This window comes from Myotis nattereri, assembly GCF_964212035.1.
Source record: "Myotis nattereri genome assembly, chromosome: 13".
Classification (NCBI taxonomy): Eukaryota; Metazoa; Chordata; class Mammalia; order Chiroptera; family Vespertilionidae; genus Myotis; species Myotis nattereri.
Window position 1 is genome coordinate 60,345,476 of NC_138088.1, and position 25,309 is coordinate 60,370,784.

General features: G+C 60.0%; 2 protein-coding genes across 2 annotated transcripts in view; one reads left to right on the forward strand and one right to left on the reverse strand.

Annotated features, from left to right (window-relative positions):
* Window positions 1-261: 261 nt before the first annotated feature.
* Window positions 262-25,309, forward strand: part of CPXM2 (carboxypeptidase X, M14 family member 2) — a 43,285-nt gene continuing 18,237 nt past the window's right edge. The window contains exons 1-5 of the mRNA XM_081104497.1: window positions 262-700; window positions 9,350-9,448; window positions 10,207-10,316; window positions 14,423-14,562; window positions 24,882-24,966. Of these exons, the coding sequence (XP_080960623.1) occupies window positions 394-700; window positions 9,350-9,448; window positions 10,207-10,316; window positions 14,423-14,562; window positions 24,882-24,966 (741 nt within the window). The 5' untranslated portion in view covers window positions 262-393. The remainder of the gene's footprint in view (window positions 701-9,349; window positions 9,449-10,206; window positions 10,317-14,422; window positions 14,563-24,881; window positions 24,967-25,309) is intronic.
* The window catches only part of GPR26 (G protein-coupled receptor 26), a 34,226-nt gene continuing 31,338 nt past the window's right edge, over window positions 22,422-25,309 (reverse strand). Inside the window, exon 3 of the mRNA XM_081104499.1 lies at window positions 22,422-22,629. Within this exon, the coding sequence (XP_080960625.1) occupies window positions 22,590-22,629 (40 nt within the window). The 3' untranslated portion in view covers window positions 22,422-22,589. The remainder of the gene's footprint in view (window positions 22,630-25,309) is intronic.

Below are 25,309 nucleotides of genomic sequence, written 5' to 3' on the forward strand. Positions count from 1 at the left end.
AGGCCGCCCCAGCAGGGCGGGTCCGGGTGCCTGGAAGGGGGCGGGGGGGCGGGGGGGTTGGAGACAGTTACTGGGAGGGCGATCCTCCCTTACCTGCCTCCCAGGACCAGCCCAGGGAGGTTGGAGGGGGAAGGGAGGGAGGAGGGAAGGGCGGGGCCGGCCCCCTGCGCTTGCCCGCCCCGCCTGGCGGGTCCTTGCCCGCCCCTTGCCCGGCCCGGCCCAGCCCAGCCCAGCCCAGCCCGGCCCAGCGGGCCGGTCACACGCGCCACTGGCCGGCAGCTTCCCAGCCCCGGTGCGCCCGCTGCAGTGCCCGCGCCCCTGCCCCGCGCGCCTCCCACGCACGCCCTGCGCTCCCGGCCACCGAGCGCCCCCAGGCCGCGGGGCGCAGTGGGCATGGCCCGCTGGGGGCCCTCCGCGCTGGCGCTGGCCCTCGCGCTCCTGGAGGTGGCCCTGCCGAGGGCTGGGACCCAGGGCGCGGCCCTCGAGGACCCCGGCTACGACGTGCAGGACACCTGGAGCCAGCAGCCCTACTATGCGCGTGGGGAGCCCGAGTCCGAACCCTTCTCCCCGCGGCTGCCCATGGGGACCCTGGAGGAGGGGCAGGAGCCGCACCCACCCGCGCCCAGGCCGCCCAAGAAGGCGACCAAGGCCAGGAAGGCGCCCAAGAGGGAGAAGCTGGCTCCTGAGACGCCTCCGCCGGGTAAGGAACGGGCTGCGCTGCACGGGGCGGCCAAGGGGGCGCCCATGGCCCTGCCTCCCGGCGGAGGGGGCCGCGGCGTCTGCGGGACCGGATGGCTGGCTTCCCGGGTCTGCGTCTGGGATGAGAGGGCCCTGGAGCGCCTCCTAGCTGCCCCCCCAGCCTCTGTGGAGCCTGCACTGCGCACCCCGAGGCCCCTCGCAGTTCCCAGGAGCTTAGACCTCACGGGCACCTGACTGGGCGAGGCAGGGCAGTTGGGCAGCTGCCCAGGGAGTGGGGTGCCCCTTGCGCCAAATGTGAAGTGTCCTGCCGGACACTCTCCTCCGCCTCCTCTCAGCCTCCCCCCAGGGCGCTTTCTTGAGGGTGAGTGTCCGATTTGGGGGTGTGAACGGCTGCTGGGTTTGGGCTCCATGGCCTCTGGGGCAGCCCATGGCCCCTCTCAGCTGCCTCCCCACCTCCTGTTCTGGGGGTCCCGGAGCTGAGGATGGCAGAAACCCTGCTGGGAGCGGGGGCAGCCGGTCGTGGTGCCTTCCCTGCACCCCTCCTTCCACCCTCTGGTACCCCCACTCTCCAGCCCCGTCTGGGCAATGACTTCCATCCCTGTCTCTCTCTCCTCACGTGGGGGCTCTCTCAGTGGCTCCCAGGGTCTCGGGGCCGGTGGCACCGGCTCTGTCCTGTGTTTCCAGGCTGGGAGCGAGCGCCCAGGCCACATTCGCAGCTGGCAATGGGCCTCCCCAGTCCGGCGATGGGCAGGTGGCCCTCACAGCCCTGCTCGGAGGGGAGGAATCCCGGGTTCGGTTAGATGGTTCAGGAAGGTCTGCGGTGAGTCTGCGGAGGGGGAGGGGCCGGGGGGATGGAGACTCAGCTCCTGCCCCGTGGACCCGTGTCCACAGCCCCTGTGCACGTGCTCGGGGCAGGGCTGCCCCTGAACTTCAGTTCCAGGCAACTCTGTGAGTCAGCGGGCAGCTCTGGGGTTGTGTCGCCCTGGACAGAGCCTCCCAGAATTCGCAGTACTCTCTGCAGAGTGATAGGCACTGAGCTGTGGACAGGTGGGTGGGATGGGAGTGGGAAGAGACTCTCATATCGGCAGGACACCTCCTGGGGCCCCTCGGAGCCACAGGCGTAGGCGTCTCGGCGAGCCCTCCCGTGGCCCCGCGTGGGCGGCCATGGACTCCACAGGCGGGGACGCCGGGGCTCCGACAGGTCACCCGCTCGCGGCCAGTTGCTTGGAGATTTGTGTTTCCCAGCACAAGGCCCCTTTCTGTTCTCTCATCTGCATCCAGTTTGCATGTGTTTATTTTACTTCGGGGAAGACACGCATGCTGCCTGGTGCTTACTGGGGGTGGGGGTTGGGGGTGTGGAAGGCACCCCAGACGGAGAGTCCGAGGACAGCACGGGACACCCCGGTCTGGGCTGGGCCTGATGGGCCCCCACCTCACTGTACACTGCTGATTGTTCTAGAAGCGTCTCCACACACCTCCCAGCGTGCGCTCGCCTTCCTGTGCTCTGTGCTCAGCACGGGGTGCAAGTGTGCTCAGGGGATGATCCCCAAACTGGAAGCAGGTCCTTGAAAACCCAGACTCGGCTCCCACTCTCAGCTCGGGCCTTCCTGGGGCGCTGCCTCCGGCTGCCATGTTTCTGATGGGCCGTGAGGGGCTGTGTAGAGCACCCCCAACTATGACAAGTGAAGTGTGACATTTATCACCGACTTTCAACTCCTATCCTGTTGGGGGGTGCCTTTGGCCAGTACGGTCCTTCACCCTGGACCCCAAGTGGGGGAGACTGGGTTAAGAATGACCTTGAGCCTGGCCCGTCTGGCTCAGTGGTTGAGCATCGACCCATGAACCAGAAGGTCATGGTTTGATTTCCAGCCAGGGCACATGCCCGGGTTGCGGGCTCCATCCCATCCATGGTTCTCTGTCCTCGTGGATGTTTCTGTCTCTCCTTCTCCCTTCCTCTCTGTTGAATCAGTAAAAGCTGTGAAGAAAAGAATGGCCTTGACCAGGGGAGTCAGTGACAGTTCTGTGCTGTTCGTTGACGGAAATCACTGTTTCCCACGTGAGGTGGTGGCCGGAGGTCTGTGCTGCTCCTGATGGAACAGAAGCGCTCATGTCTGCATCGTGTCATTAGCAGGCACTTACTTACGGAGGGAGAAGCGACACGGGGCCCGGCTGGGTTGTCAGGTGAACTTCAGGACGCGGCTTCACTGAGGCGGCGCAAGAGGCCAGACGCCCTGAGTCAGAGGGCGAGGGCCGCTGTGACTGACGGAGACGCCGACCGAGTGCTCTGTCTTGCAGATGATCGAAGGCCCTCGTCTTGCGTGAGAGTGGGCTCGAGGGAAGGAGGCAGGCACCTGTTCTGAGCGCAGGGAGTTCTGTCTTCACATCACAGAAAGGCTGGCTCGGGAGCCGGGCCCGGGGGTGTGACTGTGTGTGAGTCTCGGCTCCGACCGGGGCTGCTCTCTCCCCCCCACAGACAGGTGCAGTGGGTCACGTGCCGTCGTCCTGGCCGGCGTGGACAGCCGAACCCTTAGGTGAACTGGGAGCGTTGCAGTTTTGCATGAGTGGCTGATCGCCAGAGAGGCAGAGCTCTGCTGGACTGAGTAGCCCCGAATCTTTAAAAATTGTTAAGTTTTTATCTATGACAATAAAAGTGTAATATGCTAATTAGATTAGGTGTCCTTCCGGACATCCTTCTGGATGACCTTCCAGATAAGGCCGGGGCTGCGAGGGAAGCCTGGGTCCCAGGTGCCAGAGGGAAGCCGGTGCCGGCAGCTGGGGGAAGGAAGGAAGGCCTACTCTTGCACGAATTTTGTGCACCGGGCCTCTAGTTTTGAAATAATTACAGACTCACTGGAAATTGCAAAAACCAGTGCAGTGAGGTCCTGTGTCCCCGTCACCCAGCCTCCCCCAATGACAACGCCTTTGAGGACTACAGTGTGGGATTCCTCACCTTGGCAGGATCTCCATTTTGGGCCACGCACATGTGTGTGTGTGTGTGTGTGTGTGTGTGTGTGTATGTGTGAATGTGAGTGTGAGTGTGTGTGAGTGTGTGCGTATGTATGTGTGAATGTGAGTGTGAGTGTGTGTATGTGTGAGTGTGGGTGTGAGTGGGTATGAATGTGTGAGTGTGTGTGAGTTAGTGAGTGTGTTTGAGTGTGAGTGTATGAGTGTGTGAGTGTGTGTGCATGCATGTGTGAGTGTGAATGTGTGTGCATGTGTGCGAGTGTGTGGTGTGTGTGTGTGAATGTGTGTGTGAGCGTGTGTGAGCATGCGTGTGTTTGTGTTTGTGTGTGGTGTGTGTGTTTGGGGGGCTGTCCTGTGCATGTAGGATGTCGAGCAGCATGCCTGTCCTTGACCTGCTAGATGCCAGTGGCACTTTCCTCCCCACGTCGTAACAGTGTCTCCAGACATCAACAAATGTCCCCGTGGGCTGAGAGTCACTGCTATATGCACCATCGCAACCAGGGAATTGACATGGGTTCAATGCTATTGACTGGATTACACACCTCGTATTTCACTAGTTTGTAGGTATGCTCGTGTGTGTGTGTGTGCATGTGCGTGCGTGTGCGTGCGTGCACACACACGCATGTGTGAGTGAGTGTAGTTCTCTGCAATTGTCCTGCGCATGCAGGTGTGTGGAACCACCACCTTCAGGACCCAGGCCTGTGGGCCCTTTTCTGAGGTGCAGGGACTCAGTGTCATGGAGTCCCTGAGTCCTCCTGGCGAACGTCGGTGTAGCCCGGACCTGCAGGGCTTGTAGGAGACCCAGGGGTGGTGGTGTGTGCGGCGAGTCTGGTTCTGTGGTTGACCCGGGTTCTGTTCACAGCCTCTCCTTCCAAGCGCTGCCCACCTCCCGATGGACAGCCCTGACTGCCAGGACCTGGTCCTCATCGGGACCCGCCTCCTCGCCTCCCTCCAGTCCGTGTAGCAGCTGCTTTGAGCAGAACCCAGCAGCTCCAGGTGCCTGCGGCTAGTGGGGGTCCAGGCTCCCCATTAGCCCAGGCACAGGGCAGGGCAGGGCCACGTGGGGGCCCCCCGCGGGGTGGAGCGCGTACGTTGCATGTCACGTCCAAGTTGGTGACCTTGGTTTGCAGCCCGACTATTTATTTATTTATTATTTTTTGTTCATCCTCACCCGAAGATATTTCTCCATTGATTTTTAGGGCGAGTGGGAGGGAGAGGGAGAGACAGAGAGAAGCAGTGATGTGAGAGAGACACATCGATTGGTTGCCTCCTGCACGACCAGGGCCGGGGAACCTGCAACCAAGGTATGAGCCCTTGACCGGGATTGAACCCGGGACCCTTCAGTCCGCAGGCTGACACTCTCTACACTGAGCCACACCAGCCAGGGCAGGAGATCTTATATCATGGCATTATGTGTTCACTTGAAGAGTTAAACCAAAGTGGTTTGACCTGATAAACTCCCCACAAAATTCTGAGGGAAAGGATATTTTATTTTTTTTTAAAAAAAAGTTATTTCATACACATCAGCAAATAGCTTTCAAGACAGCACCTCTCTTTCCAGAATGTTCTCCAAAGTCAACGATGCCTGCTGGCAGCCCCCTGCCTGGCCGTGGCTCGGAGACCAGGGCTGGTGCCGGGGAATGAAGGGGGGCCTCCGTTTGGGGAGCTGGATGGAGGCTGTGGTTCTGAGAAATAGTCGCTGTGCTCCCCATGTGCCTGGCGCCTGCACACAGCCAGGACTCACGGTGGGCGCTGCCTCCGGTGCCCGGTGCCCGCGCGGTGGCAGCCTGGGCTGGGAGCCGGGGCTTCTGAGGCGAGGTCTCCGCCGGGTGTTCCCAGGGGCCGCGGAGCCTCCCCCGCAGGCTTGCAGTTTCCAGCAATGGCTCTGCCCTCTGAGACCTTCTCAGACCCTCTGGGGTCTGTGGTTGGCCACCCCAAGGGCTGATGGCCCCCATGGCTGGCATCCAGCCCACTACTCACGTGGGCACAGGGGCTGGTGGAGAGCTACGCTACCTTCCATGTTAACTTAAGACACTCATGTCACAGATCTTTAGGGAACAGTCAGTCCTTGCAGGGCATGTGCAGGCATTGGGCAGATTTTGTTTAGGATCCAGAGAGAGCTGGGGTCAAAATTTTGCTCCACCACCTCGGGCACGTGTGGCTTCTCCAAGCCTCGGCTGCTCCCGGTGGCACGGGAATGGCGGTGAGCACACTTGCCGAGGTGGGGGGGTCAGGCGGGCACCAGCAGCCTCCCCGTCTTTGGAGGGGCCGTTCAGAGGCACATTCCATTCAGTTCCCCAGAGTCCCCAGCCAGGCGGCGTCCCAGAGGCCGTGCTCAGCACACAGCCCGTGTTATTGGCGTTTCCTCCTCCACGTCTCTGCTCCTGCACGTCATGCAATCACCTCCCAGAGACACGCCAGCTCCGAGGCCTTGTCTCAGGCTGTTTCCAGGCCGAACCCAAACAGACAGGCAAGTGCCAACGGTGCCCGCACAGTGCTGGGCACACCCCCACCCGCTGCTGTTGGGTGGCGGCTCTTTCCTTTAAGAGCTCCTTACTTGGTTGCCAGTTAGAAAGGTGGCGACGGCTGCACAGAGGCCAGGGTGCCCTGGGTCCCTGATGGAGACCATGCCTTCTTCACAAAACCTCGCTCGGAGGAGGGCAGAGGCTGATGGGGAAGACACGGGAGGAGGGTCGGGAGGGCTTTTGGTTGATTGATTGGTTGTTTGTTTGGTTGATTGGTTGGTTGATTCGTTGATTGTTTGGTTGGTTGATTGGTTGGTTGGTTGGTTGGTTGATTGGTTGATTAGTTGATTGGTTAATTGATTGGTTGGTTGATTGGTTGGTTGGTTGATTGGCTGGTTGGTTGATTGGTTGATTGGTTGTTTGGTTGGTTGGCTGATTGGTTAACTGGTTGGTTGGTTGGTTGGTTGATTAGCTGGTTGGTTGATTGGTTGGTTGGTTGGTTGGCTGATTGGTTAACTGGTTGGTTGGTTGGTTGATTAGCTGGTTGATTGGTTGATTAGTTGGTTGATTGGCTGGTTGGTTGATTTTGTTGTAGCCCTCGTGAAAGGCTTAGAAAATTGCAGTGGTATCTCCATCTCCACCCCAGACTATCCAGGTAACTGAGTAACAGAAGCAAGTACCTCCTTCAACCACTCAGCCTTCTTTCAGGATTCACCTGATCCCCAGGGAGACCTGTTTCCCAGGGAGCTTAGTCTCAGAACTGGGTGAGGACACTGGCTGTTCCCTCCCCCTCCTGGCCCTTTTGCTAACACCCCCTGGAGTTTGCAGCCACCATTGTTTAGGATTTTCACGGTCACCCTCCTGGCTCTCGCGCGTGAGGTTCTCTGCAGACGTGCATGGTGGGCAGGGCTCTAGGAAGCTGTCATCATTGTCTGTCTGCTCCTGAGAACCCCTTTGCCTGTGGAAGGCCTCCCTCCTGTGTGGGTTCCAGGAGCTGAGGACCTGGGCTGAGCCCTTCGCCAGAGGGAGTGCAGACCCTGCTGGGCTGGAATTTCCTGGGGAAATGCAAAAATGCAGCGAAGGATTTTTCAGTTCCTGGGTTTGCTACTGTAGCTCCTTGAAGAGCAAGGGAAAAAGCCTTTCTTATGAGCCCAGAGTGTTCTATTCATCACCACAGACCAGAATAGACACGGCCGGGCTGGCAGCTCCATTTGCTACTTTTAAGGAATTCAGCTTTGTCACGCAGCCCAGATGGGGATGTTGATTTAATCTGGCTCCTTCTCTTTCCACTTCGCTCTCCTCTTTCATCGGGACGGGCCATGTGTTGCCTTTCTTGCTGGGAAGGACCTGGAGTGGAGTCAGACCCCGGCTCTGCCCGGCTCTGGGGGTGCCCGGGGGTCTCCCCTCTGAGCCTGTGTCCCCACCTGTGACGTTACTTTCATGGTCAGCCCCGCCCTCAGGGGCACCTGCCAAGACGGGATGCTGTCATCCGTGCGGAAACGCCTCATGATTGTGAGTCACACGCCACATGCCGGGCTGTCGGTTTCTCAGCCACTGGGATGGTGCTCTGTGATGGGAGGGCTCCGTCAGCATATTAATGACGAGCAGACGGAAGCTGTCTTTTAAAAAAAAATAAATATATTTTATTGATTTTTTTATAGAGAGGAAGGAGAGGGATAGAGAGTTAGAAACATCGACGAGAGAGAAACATTGATCAGCTGCCTCCTGCACACTCCCCACTGGGGATGTGCCCGCAACCAAGGTACATGCCCCTGACCGGAGTCGAACCTGGGACCCTTCAGTCCACAGTCTGACGCTTTATTCACTGAGCCAAACAGGTTAGGGCCGGAAGCTGTCTTTTAAAATATATTTTTATTGATGTCAGAGAGGAAGGGAGAAGGGGGGAGAGAGAGAGAGGATCATGGATCGGCTGCCTCCTGCCCCACATTGGGGATAGAGCCCACAACCCAGGCATGTGTCCTGACCGGGAATCCAACCGTGACCTCCTGGTTCATAGGTCGACGCTCCACCCCTGAGCCCCCGGAAGGTGTCTTGCTCAGTGGTGACCCAGGCAGGCTCTGCCTGGAGCCCTGGGTGCGGGTTACGCATTGCTGTTTCCTCCCTGTAATTGCCATCCAGTGACGGTGTGTGTGTGCGCGCCCTGTTTCCTGCCGAGGGGCGGGCCATGGAGAGGTGAAGGGGTCACTGAGGACTCAATTGCTCAGCGAGGTGGCAGCACCTGGAGCTTCAAGAGGGTGGCTGGGTCCTGCCTGTTGCCCCACAGGTGGGTCCTGGGCTCAGGCGCTCAGGGAGGTAGCACACGTGCCCACATCGGCACCTTCCTTGGATCCCCCGAGCCAAGCAGCACGTTTCGGTCCAGGATGGGGACCCAGCGTGTGGGAGGCGAGGCTGAGGCTGTGGCCGGGACTGAGCTCTGGACCCCTCCCCCCCACAGCCCTGGAGGCCGCAGAGAGGAGGAGGGAACCCCACATTCTCCCCAGAACTCGCTGTCCCCTCCCTCTGCCCAGCCCAGGCCTTGGAGGGCGAGGGAGGGAGCCGCCCTATTGTGGGGAATTCGAGCTCTGGGCCCAGAAGGCTCATTCCAGCTCCATGTGATCAGATGGACACGGTGTCAGCCTCTGGGGCCCGGGAGGGTCAAGGTGGGGAGGGGGTGGGGCAGAGGTGGGGAGAGGGAGGGTCAAGGTGGGGACGGGGAGGGGGCAGAGGTGGGGAGAGGGAGGGGGCAGAGGTGGGGAGAGGGAGGGGGCAGAGGTAGGGATGGGGAGGGGACAGAGGTGGGGAGGGGGTGGGGGCAGAGGTGGGTAGAGGGAGGGGACAGAGGTGGGGAGGGGGTGGGGGCAGAGGTGGGGAGAGGGAGGGGGCAGAGGTGGGGAGGGGGTGGGGGCAGAGGTGGGTAGAGGGAGGGGACAGAGGTGGGGAGAGGGAGGGGACAGAGGTGGGGATGGGGAGGGGACAGAGGTGGGGAGGGGGTGGGGGCAGAGGTGGGGAAGGGAAGGGGGCAGAGGTGGGGAGGGGGCAGAGTGGGAAGGGGGAGGGGGCAGAGGTGGGGACGGGGAGGGGGCAGAGTGGGAAGGGGGAGGGGGCAGAGTGGGAAGGGGGAGGAGGCAGAGGTGGGGACAGCTGCTCTGAAAAGAGGAGCCCTCGCCCCCCGGAAACCCTCACACACGTGGAAGCAGACATTTCTCTCTCTTTCTTTTTAGGTAAAAATAGCAACAGAAGAGGCGTGAGAACCCAGAGCCCCGAGAAGGCTGCCAGCGACGAGCAGGGCGTCCCCGTGGCCCCCGGGGATGTCAGGGCGGGTAAGTGAGGCCAGTGCCACCCCGACGCTGCTGCCCCAGGCTCCGTGAGGACCCCTGGTGTGGGGCTGCCTCCCAAGCCCCACGTGGGGAGGGGGCCTGCCCAGCCTCACACGCCTCCATGCTCCTCAGAGGGGGCGGGCAGGGCCCCACAGCCAGCGTCCCGTCACTGCTGAGTGTCCGGGCTCCTGGCTCCCGGCCGGTGGCGGCGTCTCAGGGTCTCTGTGATGGGGGTGAGAGGGCGCTGAGATAAGGCTGCGATCCCTGCTTTCCCAAGACCCCCAGGGAGCGCCCTCTGGGAGCCCGTGGCCTCTGAGCCGGGCAGGCAGCCACTACAAACACTGCCCCCCCAGGAAGCTGCCCCCACACTGGTCCGTCCAAGGGAACCCGGTCAGCACGCCCGTCAGGGCTGCTGGCTTTAGGCTCAGGCTGAGGTGTGTGAGCTGGTGCCGGTGGCCCTGGAGGCGGAAGCCTCCCTGGTGGTGCCAGGTGGGGACCAGCGCACACACCCAACGCGAGCCCCACGGGAACAGCCTCAGACCGAGGCGTGGGCAGCCACGGAGAGGGGTGTCCGAGCAGGTCGCCCAGCGTGGAGACGGGCGTGATGTTGGCTGTTGATCGCCAGGATTTACCCAGAGACGCTGGGCGTGCAGTGCCGGAGGGGGGTGCGGCGATGAGGGGAGTTGGGGGGGGGGCTCAGAAACCCAGAAACTGGCCTCTGTCCAGTCTGTCCTGGTTGGTCACGAGCCTTGTCCTTCCAGGGTGCCCGCCCCTCGGCCTGGAAACCTTAAAAATCACCGACTTCCAGCTCCACGCGTCCACCGTGAAGCGCTACGGCCTGGGCGCGCACCGCGGGCGGCTCAACATCCAGGTACCGCCGGGGAGGGTCCCGATCGCCCGCCGCTCCCTCCGGCCCTGGCCCTCCGGCTGGCTGAGCGAGGTCAGGCACCGGCACGACCTTTCACCTGTCCATGGCCAGCCTGGCTGGTTTGGCTCAGCAGTTAGAGCGTCAGCCTGCGGACCCGAGGTCACAGGTTCGGTTCCCGGCCAAGGGCACCCACCTCAGTTGCAGGTCCGTCCTGACCACTTGTCGGGGCACATGCAGGAGGCAACCAGTCGATGTGCCTCCCTCCCCTCGAGGCCTCTCTCTCTCTCTCCCCTCGTTCTCCCCCTCCCCTCTCTCTAAAATACCCGCGGGAGACATCCTCGGGGGACGGGGCTGTAAAAGTAAGGTCACTGACCCCAGCTCTCACAGGGGAGGCGTTGCTGACCGCAGCTGAGAGACAGCCCTGAGACTGATGGCGTCTTCTCCGGGGGCTGCTGAGTGCAGACAGGCCGCTCATCCCGGGGTCCTCGCTGCCCTGCCCTCGCCGGGCACACGGGAGGCGGAGGCCGGAGGAGGGACGGATGGTCCGCAGGCAGCTCCTGGCTGTGCTTGCTTCCGGCCACCTCTGCCGCCTCTTTGTCCTTCAGCCCAGGGAGGCCGCTGGGTGGAGAGCACGCTCCCGGGCCGCCAGGTCTGCGGACACGCGTCCCCCCCCCCCCGCCCCCCCCCTCCCCCCGCAGCGAGGATGGAGTCGGGTGGAGGGAAAGCTCTGGGTGCTGGTTGCCCTCACGGGGCCTCTTTTCCCCTCAGTGGCACGTCGCCTGCCCTGAGGCCTCGGACAGACCCTGGCCCTGCTCGCAGGTGTGCGGAGGCATCTGGGTAGCCGGGCGGGCGGGCTGGCTGTCCCCGCCCTGGGCTCCCGCCCCGTGGGTACGCAGTGTTAGCCCCGAGTGGTGCCAGCTGTGGGAGGGGCCGCAGTGCCCAGCCCCGGGGAAGTGATGCGGGCGGCTGGGCTCCCGCCTCCAGAATCAGACTCAGGAAGCCTGGGCTCCAGCGTCTTCCCACACGCCCGCCTGGAACGCGTTTAAAAATAGCAGCTCGCCTCCCCTGTGTAGGCGGCAGGCGGCAGGCGTGCAGGTGTGCAGGCATGTAGTCGTGCAGGTGTGCAGGTGGCAGGCGTGCAGGCATGTAGTCGTGCAGGTGTGCAGGCGTGCACGTGGCAGGCGTGCAGGCATGTAGGCATGCAGGCGTGCAGGCGGCAGGCGTGCAGGCATGTAGTCGTGCAGGTGTGCAGGCGTGCAGGTGGCAGGTGTGCAGGCATGTAGGCGTGCAGGTGTGCAGGCGTGTAGGTGTGCAGGCATGTAGGCGTGCAGGCATGTAGTCGTGCAGGCGTGCAGGTGGCAGGCATGTAGGCATGCAGGCGTGCAGGTGTGCAGGCGTGTAGGTGTGCAGGCATGTAGGCGTGCGGGCGTGCGGGCGGGCGTGCCCATGGATGGGGCTTTGTGTGCGAGAAGCACTAAGGCATCAGGATTGGAAACCGCATTGAAAGGCAGTCGGGCAGGGTGTGAGCGAGGTCCGCCCGCTGCCGTATCTGCCCGGTGTCGCCTGCAGTGCGGTCAGAGCTCGGAGACGCTGGCTGCCCGTGGCTGCAGACGTGCCCGCAGGACGGGGAGTCGGTTACAGACGCTGACCCGAGGTTTACGCTGGTGTCAAAGTTCAGGTGCGTGGGGACATTCTGCCTGTCCCTCTGCCCCAGGCACCTGCCCGCTCGCCCAGACGCGGGGCCCACGTGGGTCCTGGCAGGCAGCGCATGGGCGGCGGCACTTTCTCAGGCATCACCCACCCCCACCCCACCCCCACCTGCTCCTCCCAGGGTCCTTCGCACCCAGCGCCTTCTGCCCCGAGGCCTGCCTGCCCATCAGACCGTCTGGCTGTGGGGAGGGGGTGGCACCCACCCTAGGTCTCTGGCCGCACAGAGCCCGCGGGGCTCCCCGAGTGCGCGGCCTGCGCAGGAGGCAGATGGAGCACGGTGGGTGGTTCGTTTCCAAACCACGGGACGTCCTGCTCGCCCTGATAGAGAGGTTTTGCCTGCGTCTGGCCGGCGGCGTGCGCGCGCCAAAAGGCTGGAATGTTGGATATTTGGGTTTTTATGGGAATCACAGGACCAAATATTTTAAGTCCTGGAAACTTGAAAATGAGCATTCCCGTAATGATTGTGCTGCTCTTACCCTCGAGACGCCCGGCCCTGCAGATTTGGCACAGGATCAGATAACATTTTTTAAATGTAATTTCCTCCCCTAAAACTCCCCAGTGTCTCCGTGCTGGTCTCATGTTCTCGGCTGTCATTGCTGGAGTCTCCACGTGAGAGCTCGCTCGGAGGACGTCCTGTCCCGTGTCACGCAGCGGCTTCTCCCCCAGGCATGGCGGCTCCGTCCCCGAGGCGCCTCCCGGGCTCCTCACCCCTCGGTTCCTTTGCTGTGGGCCTGGCCGCCTGTGCTCTCAGCTGGGTGGGGGAGGGCCAGGCAGCTCACTGTTCAGCGGGCTGATACCCCCCGAGCCCTGTTACCTGTCACGTCACACCTGCCCGGCTCTGCGCACTGGGGCCTCTGTGGTTTGTGGTGTTTTCTTTTGTTTGTTTTGTTTTGTTTTCAGAGAAAAATTTAGGGCTTCTGTGGAGTGGGGGTGGTGACATGGGAATCTTTTTCTTTTTTTAAAAATACGTACATTTTGAATCCATTCCCTCTGTCCATTCCGGACTCACAGTCCCCGTCCAGGCACCTCACATCTAGTTTCAGAGCTTTTTTTTTTTAAAAATCTCTATATATAAAAGGCTAATATGCTAAGTGTCCCTCCGACCATCCGACCGGTAGCTATGATGCGCACTGACCACTAGGGGGCAGACACTCAATGCAGGAGCTGCCATGATGCGCACTGGCCATTTATAAAGAAACGGCACCGTGGACCTTCTCCAACAAAGCAACACTCGGCTTCCCCCGAGTGGGACACGGGTCCTGCCTCCACCTCAAAGCGACAGCCAGCAAACGGCTGCTGAGACCCAGGGTACAAAATACAGCCCACAACCCAGCCCAGCCCAGCCTGGAAACGATGGCTGTGGGTGCTGGGTAATGGCGTCACATAGCAACGCCTGGCTTCCTCTCCCTAGCAACGAGCCTCCTTGCAGTTTCTTCAGCCCAGGAACCCGACTTGCTTTATAGCCAGGTGCAGACATTTCACACTGTAACCAAATGTCTGTGAAGCGTTTTCCCTGCCTCATCTCATTTGATCCTCACAGAAGTCCTGGAGTAGGTAGATAGGAGACTCAGTGGAATCCTATTTTCTTTTCATTGGCCGGAAAATGGAGATTTAGAAAGCTTAGAAACTTGTCCCGACTGAAAAGGAGTAAGAAATGGTGGACCTTGAAAGTGACTTCAGCCTTTCTCACTGCGCAGGATATAGTCAAACACGGCTGCAGTTAAATAGTTTACCCTTTGTTCTCCCTGCGTGATCTACAATAATAATCTGCATCGTGTTGATATTTACTGCTGTGTTGCTGACAATTACCTGAAAGAGAAGTTGGGGTGCTTCACTGGGCTGGAAAAGTTTAGCTACATCAGAAAGCAGGTCTAATTGAGCAAGTTTGTTCTATGTCTATAAAAGGCTAAGCTGACTCGCGCATGCGTGATACATATAAAGCCCTCGCTGGCGCCAGTCGCACGTGTGTGTTTCCATCTGTCATTGTCGATGTGGATTTGGTTGACGCTCCTATTATAGAGAAAGGGCGAAGAGCATTATTAAAATATTTCTTCTAATTAAGTCCCTTTCTGTGCATGAATTCATGCACCGGGCCACTAGTTTTAAATATATTTTAATTGATTTCAGAGAGGAGGGAGAGGGAGAGAGTGATAGAAGCATCCATGATGAGAGAGAATCACCTATGGGCTGCCTCCTGCTTGCCCCCCACTGGGGAGGGAGCCCACAACCCGGGCCTGTGCCCTGACCGGGAATCGAACCGTGACCTCCTGGTTCCTAGATCGACGCTCAGCCCCTGAGCCGCACCGGCCGGGTTCCAGTTTTCATTTCCGCAGAGACACCCGGCCGGGCCAGGAGCCGCCACCTGGGGCCTTTGTGACGAGCACATCTGCTTCTCTCAGGCAGGCGTCAGCGAGAACGACTTCTACGACGGGGCCTGGTGCGCGGGCAGGAACGACCTCCACCAGTGGATCGAGGTGGACGCCCGGCGGCTGACCCGGTTCACGGCCGTCATCACGCAGGGGCGGAACTCGCTGTGGCTGTGAGTGCGGCACTGTGCTGTGGGCCCCGCGCCTGCGCCTGAGGGTCCGGTGTGGACAGGGCAGGGACAGGGAGGCGGCTGGCGGTGGGTGGGCTGGTGACTGGCGGTGGGCAGGGAGGGGTCAGGCAGGGGGCATTAGAAGAGAAGGACCTTGGAGGGTGGGCAGGAGGCTGGGCGCTGTGGACTCTGGTCCATCTGTTAGAACGACTCCTCACCCCCACCCCCCTACAGGAACGGGGAGTAGGAGACTTGGGGTGGTATCCCAGTCCGGTCCCCGCACACGTGGGGTGGTATCCCAGTCTGGTCCGCCCAGACGTGGGGTGGTATCCCAGTCCGGTCCGCGCACACGTGGGGTGGTATCCCAGTCTGGTCCGCGCACACGTTGGGTGGTATCCCAGTCTGGTCCGCGCACACGTGGGGTGGTATCCCAGTCTGGTCCGCGCACACGTGGGGTGGTATCCCAGTCCGATCCACGCAGACGTGGGGTGGTATCCCAGTCCGGTCCGCGCACACGTGGGGTGGTATCCCAGTCCGATCTGCGCACACGTGGGTTGGTATCCAGCTGTAAAGGAAGGGAATTCTGACACCAGCTACAACGCAGAGGAACTGTGAGGACATGGTGCTAAGTGCAATAGCCGTCACACAGGACAGACGCTGTCCGAGTCCACTCACAGGGGCTCTGAGAGAGTCAGATCCTAAAACAGGAAGCAGATGGGCGGCTGCCAGGGGCCGGGGAGGGGATGGGGAGTTACTGTTTGAAGGGTATAGACTTTCACTTTGGGGTGATGGAATGTTCCGGAGTTGGAGGGAGGGGATACTTGCACAACACTGTGAATATACTTATTACCACTGAGTTGTAACCTTAAAAATGGTTAAAATCAGCCCAGCCAGTGTGGCTCAGTGGTAGAGCATTGACCTATGACCAGGAGGTGAGGGTTCAATTCCCGGTCAGGGCACATGCCCGGGTTGCAGGCTTGATCCCCAGGAGGGGGCGTGCAGGAGCAGCCGATCAATGATTCTCTCTCATCATGGATGTTTCCACCCTTCTCTCCCTCTCCTTCCTCTCTCAAATCAACACAAACATGTTTTTAAAAATGGTTACAATCATAGGTTTTATAGTATGTATACTTTATTATAATAAGTGGAAAATGTAAGTGCAAATACCTCCCTCCTCCCCCAAATAACCTCTCCACACCAACCCAGGGCTAGAGACGGATTCTGTATTTCCCGTCATATTTTGAGTGCGATTATGATTATGCTATTTTCAATTAAAAAAAAAAAACACATTTCATTGATTTTTTTACAGAGAGGAAGGGAGAGGGATAGAGAGTTAGAAACATCGATGAGAGAGAAACATCGATCAGCTGCCTCCTGCATACCCCCCGCTGGGGATGTGCCCACAACCAAGGTACATGCCCTTGACCGGAATCGAACCTGGGACCCTTCAGTCCGCAGGCCGACGCTCTATCCACTGAGCCAACCCGGCCAGGGTGATTATGCTATTTGTAACTGAGCACACACCCGGGACATTTCCTGCTGCTCCTCCGGCTTCATAATGGTCATTTTTAACAGCCTCTCATTCCACAGCCAGGCCTCCATCCCACTCCACGTCCTACAGTCACAGGTCATTTTGCAAGAAGACTTTCTCCTCCTTTTTTGTTCCTTTGAGTTGTTTCCTTCACAGGCGTTTCCAGGGCTGGGGTCACCCGCGCATTTTGGCAGCACTGGCTCACGTATGTGCTGTCCGTGTGGCACATTTTTATCGAGTTGTTTTGCGGTAGCTCTTACACGTGTGCTTACACCTGCCAGTCTTCCCCCTGCTGTGCGCCTTTCTCTAATTGGTGGCTCGTTGCCATGACAATTGTTCTCACTGTTCAGATTCCAAAAGGCAAGAGTTTTGAAAAAAGAAAGAAAAAAGTTGAATTGCTCCAGGAAAAGGGACAGTTGGATGGAGAGGCCGGCTGAGATGGTCCGCGGACGGTGGGGGGCTGTGCGTTAATGCTGGGTATTGACCTGCCGGCCGGGGCGGGAGTGGCCCGTGGTCGGGCTGTGATTGGATTAGGGAGCGGCCAGCGGCGGGCTGTTACTGGATTAGACAGAAGGCAGCTCACTTTCCCTTCCAGCTGAAACTCGAGAGGGTTTGGCTGGACGAGAATTCGAGAATTCGCAGTGGAACACTGTGTTTCTGGGCTCAGCTGAGGACAGGAGCCTCGGAGGAGGCGAGGGGAGGGTTGCTCTTATGAGGCGGTTTGTTTTTTTAAACGTCTAAATGCATTTCAAGTCCAATTATTCTTCAAGGACAATGCGCAGGGGCGGGAGCGGTGCAGTCTGAGCTCCTGGAATTGGGCCGTCTGCGCTCAGGACGGAATTACCAACGGACGAGGGTACGTTCTGCTGCCTGAGCCTTTTCCCGGAGGCGGGAGTCATGCTGGAGGCCTAGGCAGCCAGTCCAGTGCGGCCCTAACCGGTCAGCAGGAGCGGCCACCGCATCCCGGCAGCGAAGAGGACAGCGTCGTCCCTCTGTCCCTCCCCCACGCTGTGCTCATGCTGTGCCCAGTCTGGGCATCTACGGTACTTTTTAAAAACTCGATTTCAGAAAGGAAGGGGGAGGGAGAGCGAGAGAAACATCGATGATGAGAGAGAATCACTGATCGGCTGCCTCCTGCACGCCCCTCACAGGATGGAGCCCACAACCCGGGCCTGTGCCCTGACCGGGAATTGTTCACAGGTTGACCAATGAGCCACACTGGCCCGGCTTCTTTGGCCTTATTTAGAGAAGTGCTTTTCAAGCTTTATCTTTAGCCCCAGAGCCGTCCTTTCGATAAAGTCTTCTTGGACACAATCAGAGCATACGGACGAGTGAGGCTGCTCTGTGTGAGTCCCGGATGTCCACAGGCCTGGATGTCCACACGCTGACGCGGGATTGAGGGGGAGGGGCGCAGGAGAGCTGTCCCCAGGCCCGGATGTCCACACGCTGACGCGGGATAGAGGGGGAGGGGGCCAGGAGAGCTGTCCACAGGCCCGGATGTCCACACGCTGACGCGGGATAGAGGGGGAGGGGGCGCAGGAAAGCTGTCCCCAGGCCCGGATACCGGCGGGAAGCAGGTCTGAGGCTTAGCCACGGCCACGACCAGTTCCTAACCAAGAGGATGAAACACTCCAGGGTTCATGATTTTCAAGTAACTCACGCTCTCTGACAGGAACAAAATGTAGCTGTTTTCATGATGTTGAATATTTATGTTTTTCACTGATAAATGTCCCTCCCCACTGATTGCAGTTTAGCAAACGTGAGTGTACTAATCAGAGCCGTCTTCCATCCCCTGCTTTTGAAGCGTTTGTCAGGTGGATGAGTGTGGGAAGGATCCGTTACAATGTGATGAAGGAGAAGTTAGTCACTTCGCCTGAGCTGAACAGATGCTCCCGATGACGTGGACAAAGTACCGGCAGTTTAAAATGCCCGAGTATTTCCAGCTTTCGTTGTTCTGTAAACAAACGATCGTCATCATCTCCTGAGAGTCTGCACACGTGGCCTCAGTGCGAGGGGGCAGGCTGACTGGGGCGTTTGCCCGCTGAGGGCTGGGGAGGTCGACCAGTTGGCTGGATGTTTAGCAAGCATTTGGGCCCGGGCGGTGTGGCTCGGTGGGTTGGGCATCGGCTCACGCACCCAGAGGTCACCAGTTCGATTCCCGGTCAGGGCACAGGCTCCAGGTTGAGGCTGGATCCCCAGTCGTGGGGGTGCGGGAGGCAGCCAATCCATGTTTTGCTCTCATATTAACGTTTCTCTCTCCCTCTCCCTCTCTCTCTAAAATCGATTATAAAAAGCAAACCCCGCAGCCCAGGTTCTAGAACAGGGGTGGGCAAACTTTTTGACTCGAGGGCCACAGTGGGTTCTTAAACTGGACCGGAGGGCTGGAACAAAAGCATGGATGGAGTGTTTGTGTGAACTAATATAAATTCAAAGTAAACATCATTACATAAAAGGGTACGGTCTTTTTTTTTTTTTAGTTTTATTCATTTCAAATGGGCCGGATCTGGCCCGCGGGCCGTAGTTTGCCCACGGCTATTCTAGAACCTTATACATATCGTCTTCTGACTTTGCCTTTAGAAGGGAAAGGCAGTTGGCTAATTTGCAAGTGATGAGTGAGGCTGTGCCAGAAGCTGGGAGCTTGGAGGGAGCAGGGAGGGAGCCGGGATGAAGCCGGGAGCCGGGAGGGAGCCGGGAGCCGGGAGGGAGCCGGCAGCCAGCCCGGCCATGGAGGAGCGTGGTCCCATTTGATCTTAGTGGGATCTTAGCAGAGGCTCCGAGTGCGGCTTCCCCTCGGGAGCTCTGAGGGCGGCGGAAGGGAGCCAACGAGGCACAGAGCCCGGAGGAAGACAAGGCCAGAGCCAGGCCTGTTTCCTGGTCCTTTCGGAAGGCGGCTGTGCTCCCAGGAGGGGCCGTGCCCAGGAGGCAGGTCCCTGGGGGCACGGGTGGCGGGAGTGGGGCTGACACGGGAGGGGCTCGCGTGGCAGGAGGAGGCGTCCTGATCCCCGGAGATGCTAAAGGCGGGGACTAATTCTGGGGATTCCGAGCCCTCACACCAGGGGCTGTGTTCCTGGCGGAGAAGGCGGCGGGTCCTGAGCCCGGCAGGTTGTGGGGGGGGGGGGCGGTTGGACACAAAGTGGCTCAGCCCTGATGCAGGGAGGGCTCCCGGACTCTGAGCCAAGGGCTGGAGTGGCCCCACCGGCACTGTTGGCGCTCGTCCACCAGGGGGCGGTAGAGAGGCTGGCAGTGCCCTGGAGGCGTCCGGGGGGACCAGGGCTGGTGGGACCAGGGCTGGTGGGGAGGAGTCAGAGCCAGAGGCTGGTCCCCTGGGACTGAAGGGCCGGGTCAGGGATCCTACCTGGAGATGAGGCTGCGGAAGTGATGGAGGTGGGTGGGGAGGACGTGGCCATCGAGGACTCCGTGGGCAGCAGAGGGGCTGCCTGGGGTCGGGAGGCCATGGGCAGGGTCAGAGGGCAGCAGACGCCTGGGAATGTGGAGGCTGCAGGGCTGGCCGCTCAGCGCTGTGCCTGCCGGGAGAATCCCAGGACACGCTGGTCCCTGGCTCCGGCGGGAGCGTGGAGGGGGGGCGGGGGCGCAGCCGGGAGACGGTGGGTCTGCGTGAGGAGGGAGTGGCGGAGAGAAGGGGCAGCGCCAAGTCCAGCAGCAGCAGGGAATGCGGGTCCAGAGGCCGAGGGTGGAGATGGCGCCTTCCCTTCCGGCTGGAGTCCCGCCCGGTGGCCGGGCGTCTGGGTCCCCAGGGAGAAGGGCCCCAGGGCTCCTCTCTCTCTTCAGCTCCACCTGGTTTCCCTCCCAGGGGACGGATCCGGGCCTTTCTCATCCCTCGGTGGGGTCTGGGCCCCGCACAGCAGGGCCAGCCGGGACCATTAGCCGGGAGGAGGCCAGGCCGCCTGTGGAAGCGGGGCTCATGGGAGGCAGCTGCGGGGAGGCGTGTTTTCATGCTGCGGCTCCTGTTTTTGACGAAATGAATGTCGGCGCCTCTCGGGGCTGGAGAGCCCGAGTTTCCAAACTCCTTTCGAGCCCCGTTGAAAGCTGTCAGTTTGGAGCTGCAGGTTTGGCACCAAACGGAGCGGTTGTAATGAAAACATCTCCAAGTTCAAGTCGAAGGCCAGCGAGCAATCACTGCTCCGTGTCCTGTTGCCTCTCAACGATGCAGGGAAAGTGATTTAAAGGTACAGACGCTCTCGGCTCCAGCCTCACGGCTCGCCTTGGTGTCGGGGTGCCCGTGACTAAGGAGAGGGCTCTCGGGGGGAATTCTCTAAGGCAGCGGTTCTCCACCTTCTGGCCCTTTACATACAGCTCCTCACGTTGTGACCCAACCATAAAATTATTTTCGTTGCTACTGCATCACTGTGATGTTGCTACTGTGATGAATCGTCATGTAAATATCTGATCTGCAGGATGGTCTTAGGCGACCCCTGTGAAAGGGTCATTCGACCGCCAAAGGGGTCGCAACCCACAGGTTGAGAACCGCTGCTCTAAGGGAAGAAGCTGGAGAATTCCCTCCTGGGTGGCGCTTCCTGCTGTGTCCAGGGCCCTGGACTCCTGGTCTGACTCCCCAGGAAACATACTGGACACACGTCCTTTCTTTCACCTGGTGGAGGGGCTCCCTCGGAGTGGGCCCCTACCCTGGCTTGGCTCCCCTGTGCTCCCACTCCTTGACTCACAGGTCCTGTGTGGACTGGCTCCCTCTGCTCTCTGACCTCATGCCCTTTGCCCTCCTGGCCCAGGAGCCTCCTCTTTATTCTGCGGATAAGCAAGCCCCCCCTGCCCCAGGCCCTTTGCACCTGCCATTCTGTCAGCCTCAGGCTCCAGGAAGGCAGAGGCTTCCTTCCAAACCCACTCCCAGCGGCTCCCTGTCCTCCCAGGCTTCAGTGGAGGCCCTGTGTGTCTGTGTGTCTTTCTGTACTTGCCCTGATGGATGTCACCCTCCGGGAGCAGCAGGGCCTGGCTCGTGTTTGCCGCTGGGTCGCCAGCGCCGGAGGAGTGCCCTGCGCAGGGAAGGCCTCCAGCTCCGTCGCTGCTGACTCTGCCCTCTCCCGGGGCCGGACCTCAGCCCCGCCAGCCAGGGCCTCCCAAGCGAGACTGGATTCCAACCTTCCTGGCCGCACGCCTCCATTTCTTCACCTGTAAAATGGGGCTGATAGTGCCTGTCGCTGGGATCACTGTGGGGTTCAATGAGTTACTGCCATGTCAGGCCGTTAAGAGAGCCCTTGGCACACGGTGAGCCCCTGAAAGAGCCGGCCGTGGCCACTGTTTTGTTAGGATTCCTTCCCTTTTGTGGGGGCTGCTCACAGGCCAGCCCCCCCCCTTTCCTCTCCAGCCAGTGCTCTTGGCGTGTCCACACTGCGCTCCCTGCTCTCCGAGGCCCTGTTCCCGCCGCTGGTAGGGCTTTAGCCGGGAGGCTGCGGAGGGGCTGGTCCCGGGGGTCCTCCCGCCTCCCAGGCCTCAGCATCCTGGGCCCAGAGATGCACAGGAAGCCCGGGCGCCGGACACCGCACGTGCTGGGTGAGCCAGCGTCCCGCCACACCCCGCCCCTCCCCCAGCCCCAGCCCCAGCCACCTGCAGGGGACCACCAGCCCCCAGGGGGCCCCGGAGAGCATGAGGACGGAATCAGTCACGTTGCGGCTGGGAAGTGGATCCTGACGTTTTGCCAAAACCCTCTGGGGCCACATCTGAGTGTCGCTGACGTGAGCTTGGCTCTCGGGAACTTTCCACATGAACCACGCTGGCCCCCCGCTGGGTGCCGGGCGGTTGCCGTGGCTCCGGGATGCTCCCAGGGTTCCGAGGGCGCCTCCCCGTGTGGATGGGGAAACAGGCGTGGAGAGCGCCCCAATGCTTCCTCTGATGTCCTCCTTTGCCTCGAACCCTGAACCCCGGGAGTGGGCTCGCGTGCCCTGCGTGGAGCACATGCTGGGCGGGGGCCAAGGTCACGGCAGGGCCGCCCCGGGCCGCCCTCCCCATGGGACACAGCGGGCGCGGTAGCCGGGCCGAGGGAGTGCAGAGCCCGTCGCGCCCTCCCAACCTGGAGAGACGGCTGTTGGGGCCGAAGGAGAGTCGTCCTCACACCAGCCGTCAGGAGACAGGGCTTCCCCCGTTTCCGTGGAAGGAGGGCCGTGTGGCCGGCAGAACAGGGGCCCCAGTGTCAGCGTCCTGGCTCCAGGACCTGTGAGCAGGTGACGCATGGCAAAGGGGACTCCTCCCACTGCACGGCCCGGGTTAATAGTTAATCCGCATTATTAACTGGTTAATAGTTAATCCGCATTATTAACTGTAATAAATGCGGATTTTGTAATAAAAGAAGACACGATAATTTCAAGAGAAACATCAGAAGTGCTTTGTTCAAAGTAATGTCCGTTGCTAGCTACACATTTCCCATCTTTCAGGTGATTTGTGGAGACCATCCCAATAGAACTTTTCTTGTTTTGAGGCAAACCATCCGGACACCCAATTTCCCACGTCTTCGTATGTTCTGAAGTGCTGCTCAGAAAGTGCGTGTGTCATCGATCGGAACAGGTGGCCATCTGAAGGGGCAGTACAACGAAACAGCACACACATCACATCGCATATATATCAACGTGTGTAACTCCATTGATTGAAAAGACGCGCATTATTCACCGGTGCCCTGGTGTATGCATTTCCCCCTAAGGCAATGCTACCTTCTCTGCTTGCTGGCTGCTCTCTTGTTGCCGGCCCACAGCTCTTGTTCTTTCCATGGGAGGTGTCCTGTGTTTGCGGCAGGCCTACCGATGGTTTAAACAGTGTGTGTGTGTGTGTCTGTGTGTGTATGTGTCTGTGTGTGTGTGTGTGTGTGTGTGTGTGTGTGTGTGTGTTCAGTGCAGCTGGGACCTAGTTATACCGCAAGCGTTTAGTCCATCGCTGTGTTGATGGAGGACGTTTCTGGGTTTTATTCAAACCACGTTTACATCGGTCTAAACTATCGCAATGTGTTCCAGATGTTTCCTTTGCAGCCCACCTCCTCTCGTCCTCATCTGGAGGCCGGCTGGCCGGGGGGAAGTGGGGTGTCTCCTCCACGGGCGGGGCTGTGTTTGGTTGGGTTGGGTTTCGCGTGGAGCAGGGAGCCGGCTGGAGCCCCGAGCCCCTCCGTCCTCTGCATCAGCAAGTCGCTGACACAGAAGCGCTGGGGCCGCCTTGCTGCAGCTGGAAGCTCCAGTCCCAGGGAATTAAACGTCAGGGTGGCTTTGTGATGTGGAAACTTCTCTCCGAGGGAAGTGGGAAAGGCCACAAAGGGCTGGAAATGTCAAACCTTCCCGAGGACGAGGAGACGGGGAAGGCGGACGTGAGAGCTGGGGTCTGTGAAGCCGGCTTCTGACAGGATGTCAGGGACGCATCCCGGGGGGTGGGGGGCGATGTGTGTGTGGCTTTTCTGTGAGATGGAGCTGCGCTCACCCACCCGCCCGGCCCGCACCTCCCGGCCACACGCGGGTCTTTGTCCTCACGGAACGTCCAGGTCACACCCGTTTCTCACTAACCTGGGACCTGCGTGAGGAGCTCGTGTGCGAGGCTGCTTTGCGTTCCCAGGGGCTGGCGGACGCGGGTGGGGCGGCGGCCTCAGGCTTAGGAGCAGCGCGGAGCACATGCCACGGGGCTGCTGGGGTTTTTGTGGCGAGAACTTCAGGCCAATCCCATCCTCCCCCGGGGGGACCGATGGCAGGTATCCCCCCATCACCCCAGTGACCCACCGCCTTCATTGGAACTGAGATTTAATTAACTGACACTTCCTTTTTTTAAAGAGTGATGTTTCATTTATTTTTTAAAAAATATTTGATTGATCCCAGAGAGGAAGGGAGAGGGAGGGAGGGAGGGAGGGAGGGAGCGAGCCACCAATGATGAGAGAGACTCATGGATCGGCTGCCCGTGCACGCCCTCTACTGGGGACTGAGCTCAAACCCAGGCATTTGGCCCAACCGGGAATGAACCTTGACTTCCTGGTTCGTAGGTCGACGTTCAGCCACTGAGCCACGCTGGCTGGGCCAGGGCTTTATTTCCTGTGGCTGCACCAGGTCATCGCCATCGCGAAGGCGCAGAGCGTTAAGCTTGAACGTCAGCACAGGCCTATCTGATGAGGTGCGAGGTCTGAGTGATGTAGAGGCTGTCGGGGACGGGAGAGGAGGAGGAGCCCAGGGGGACACACGGAGTGGGACGTGCCAAGGCCCCGAGGCACCGAGAGTGTGATCAGGATCAGGACCCGAGAGGAGGATCACACAAAACGGCACCAGGGGCCTGGAGGCCATGGTGAGGGGCGTGCAGGAGGCAGCCCATCCATGACGCTCCCTCATCATGGATGTGACCGTGGTAGTGAGTGGGGGTGGTGAAGCATCTCATTAGAAGAGTTGTCCATGAAAAACTGCTGTATGTTTCCATTCAAGAAAGCTCAGTGCTTCTGTGATCCCCATGTTCTATGAGTAACTGTGGCCTCGATGGTCAGTGCCCTGGCCCAGGTCCCGGGGAGGGCACGCCTGCTCTGCTCCCCGCTGCCCTTCTGCGTGGAAGAGGAGAGCATTTGACAGTGTGTGGCTCCGTGGCTGAGCGTCGACCTGTGAACCAAGAGGTCAATTCCCAGTCAGGGCACAGGCCCGGGCTGTGGGCTGCATCCCCAGCGGGGGGTGTGCAGGAGGCAGCTGATCCATGATTCTCTGTCATCATTGATGTTTCTATCTCTCTCCCTCTCCTTCCTCTCTGAGATCAATAAAAAAATATTTTTAAAATAAATAAGTAAAGTGTTGGGTCCCAATGACATTTTATTTCCTCCCAGGAGTGACTGGGTGACCTCCTACAAGGTCATGGTGAGCAACGACAGCCACGCATGGGTCACGGTGAAGAACGGGTCCGGGGACATGGTGAGTCTCCTCCTGGGGCCCTCGGTGCCACTGGGGGCCCTGCAAGGCGGGCGGGTGTGCCCCATGTGTGCCCTGTGTGTGCCCCGTGTGTGCCTTGGATGTGTCCTGTGTGTGCCCCGTGTGTGCCGTGTGTGCGCCCCGTGTGTGCCCTGGGTGTGCCCCGTGTGTGCCCTGGGTGTGCCCCGTGTGTGCCCTGTGTGTGCCTCGTGTGCCCCGGGTGTGCCTCATGTGTGCCCCGGGTGTGCCCTGGGTGTGTCCTGTGTGCCCCATTTGTGCCCTGGGTGTGCCCCATGTGTACCCCGTGTTTGCCCTGTGTGTACCCTGTGTGTGCCCCGGGTGTACC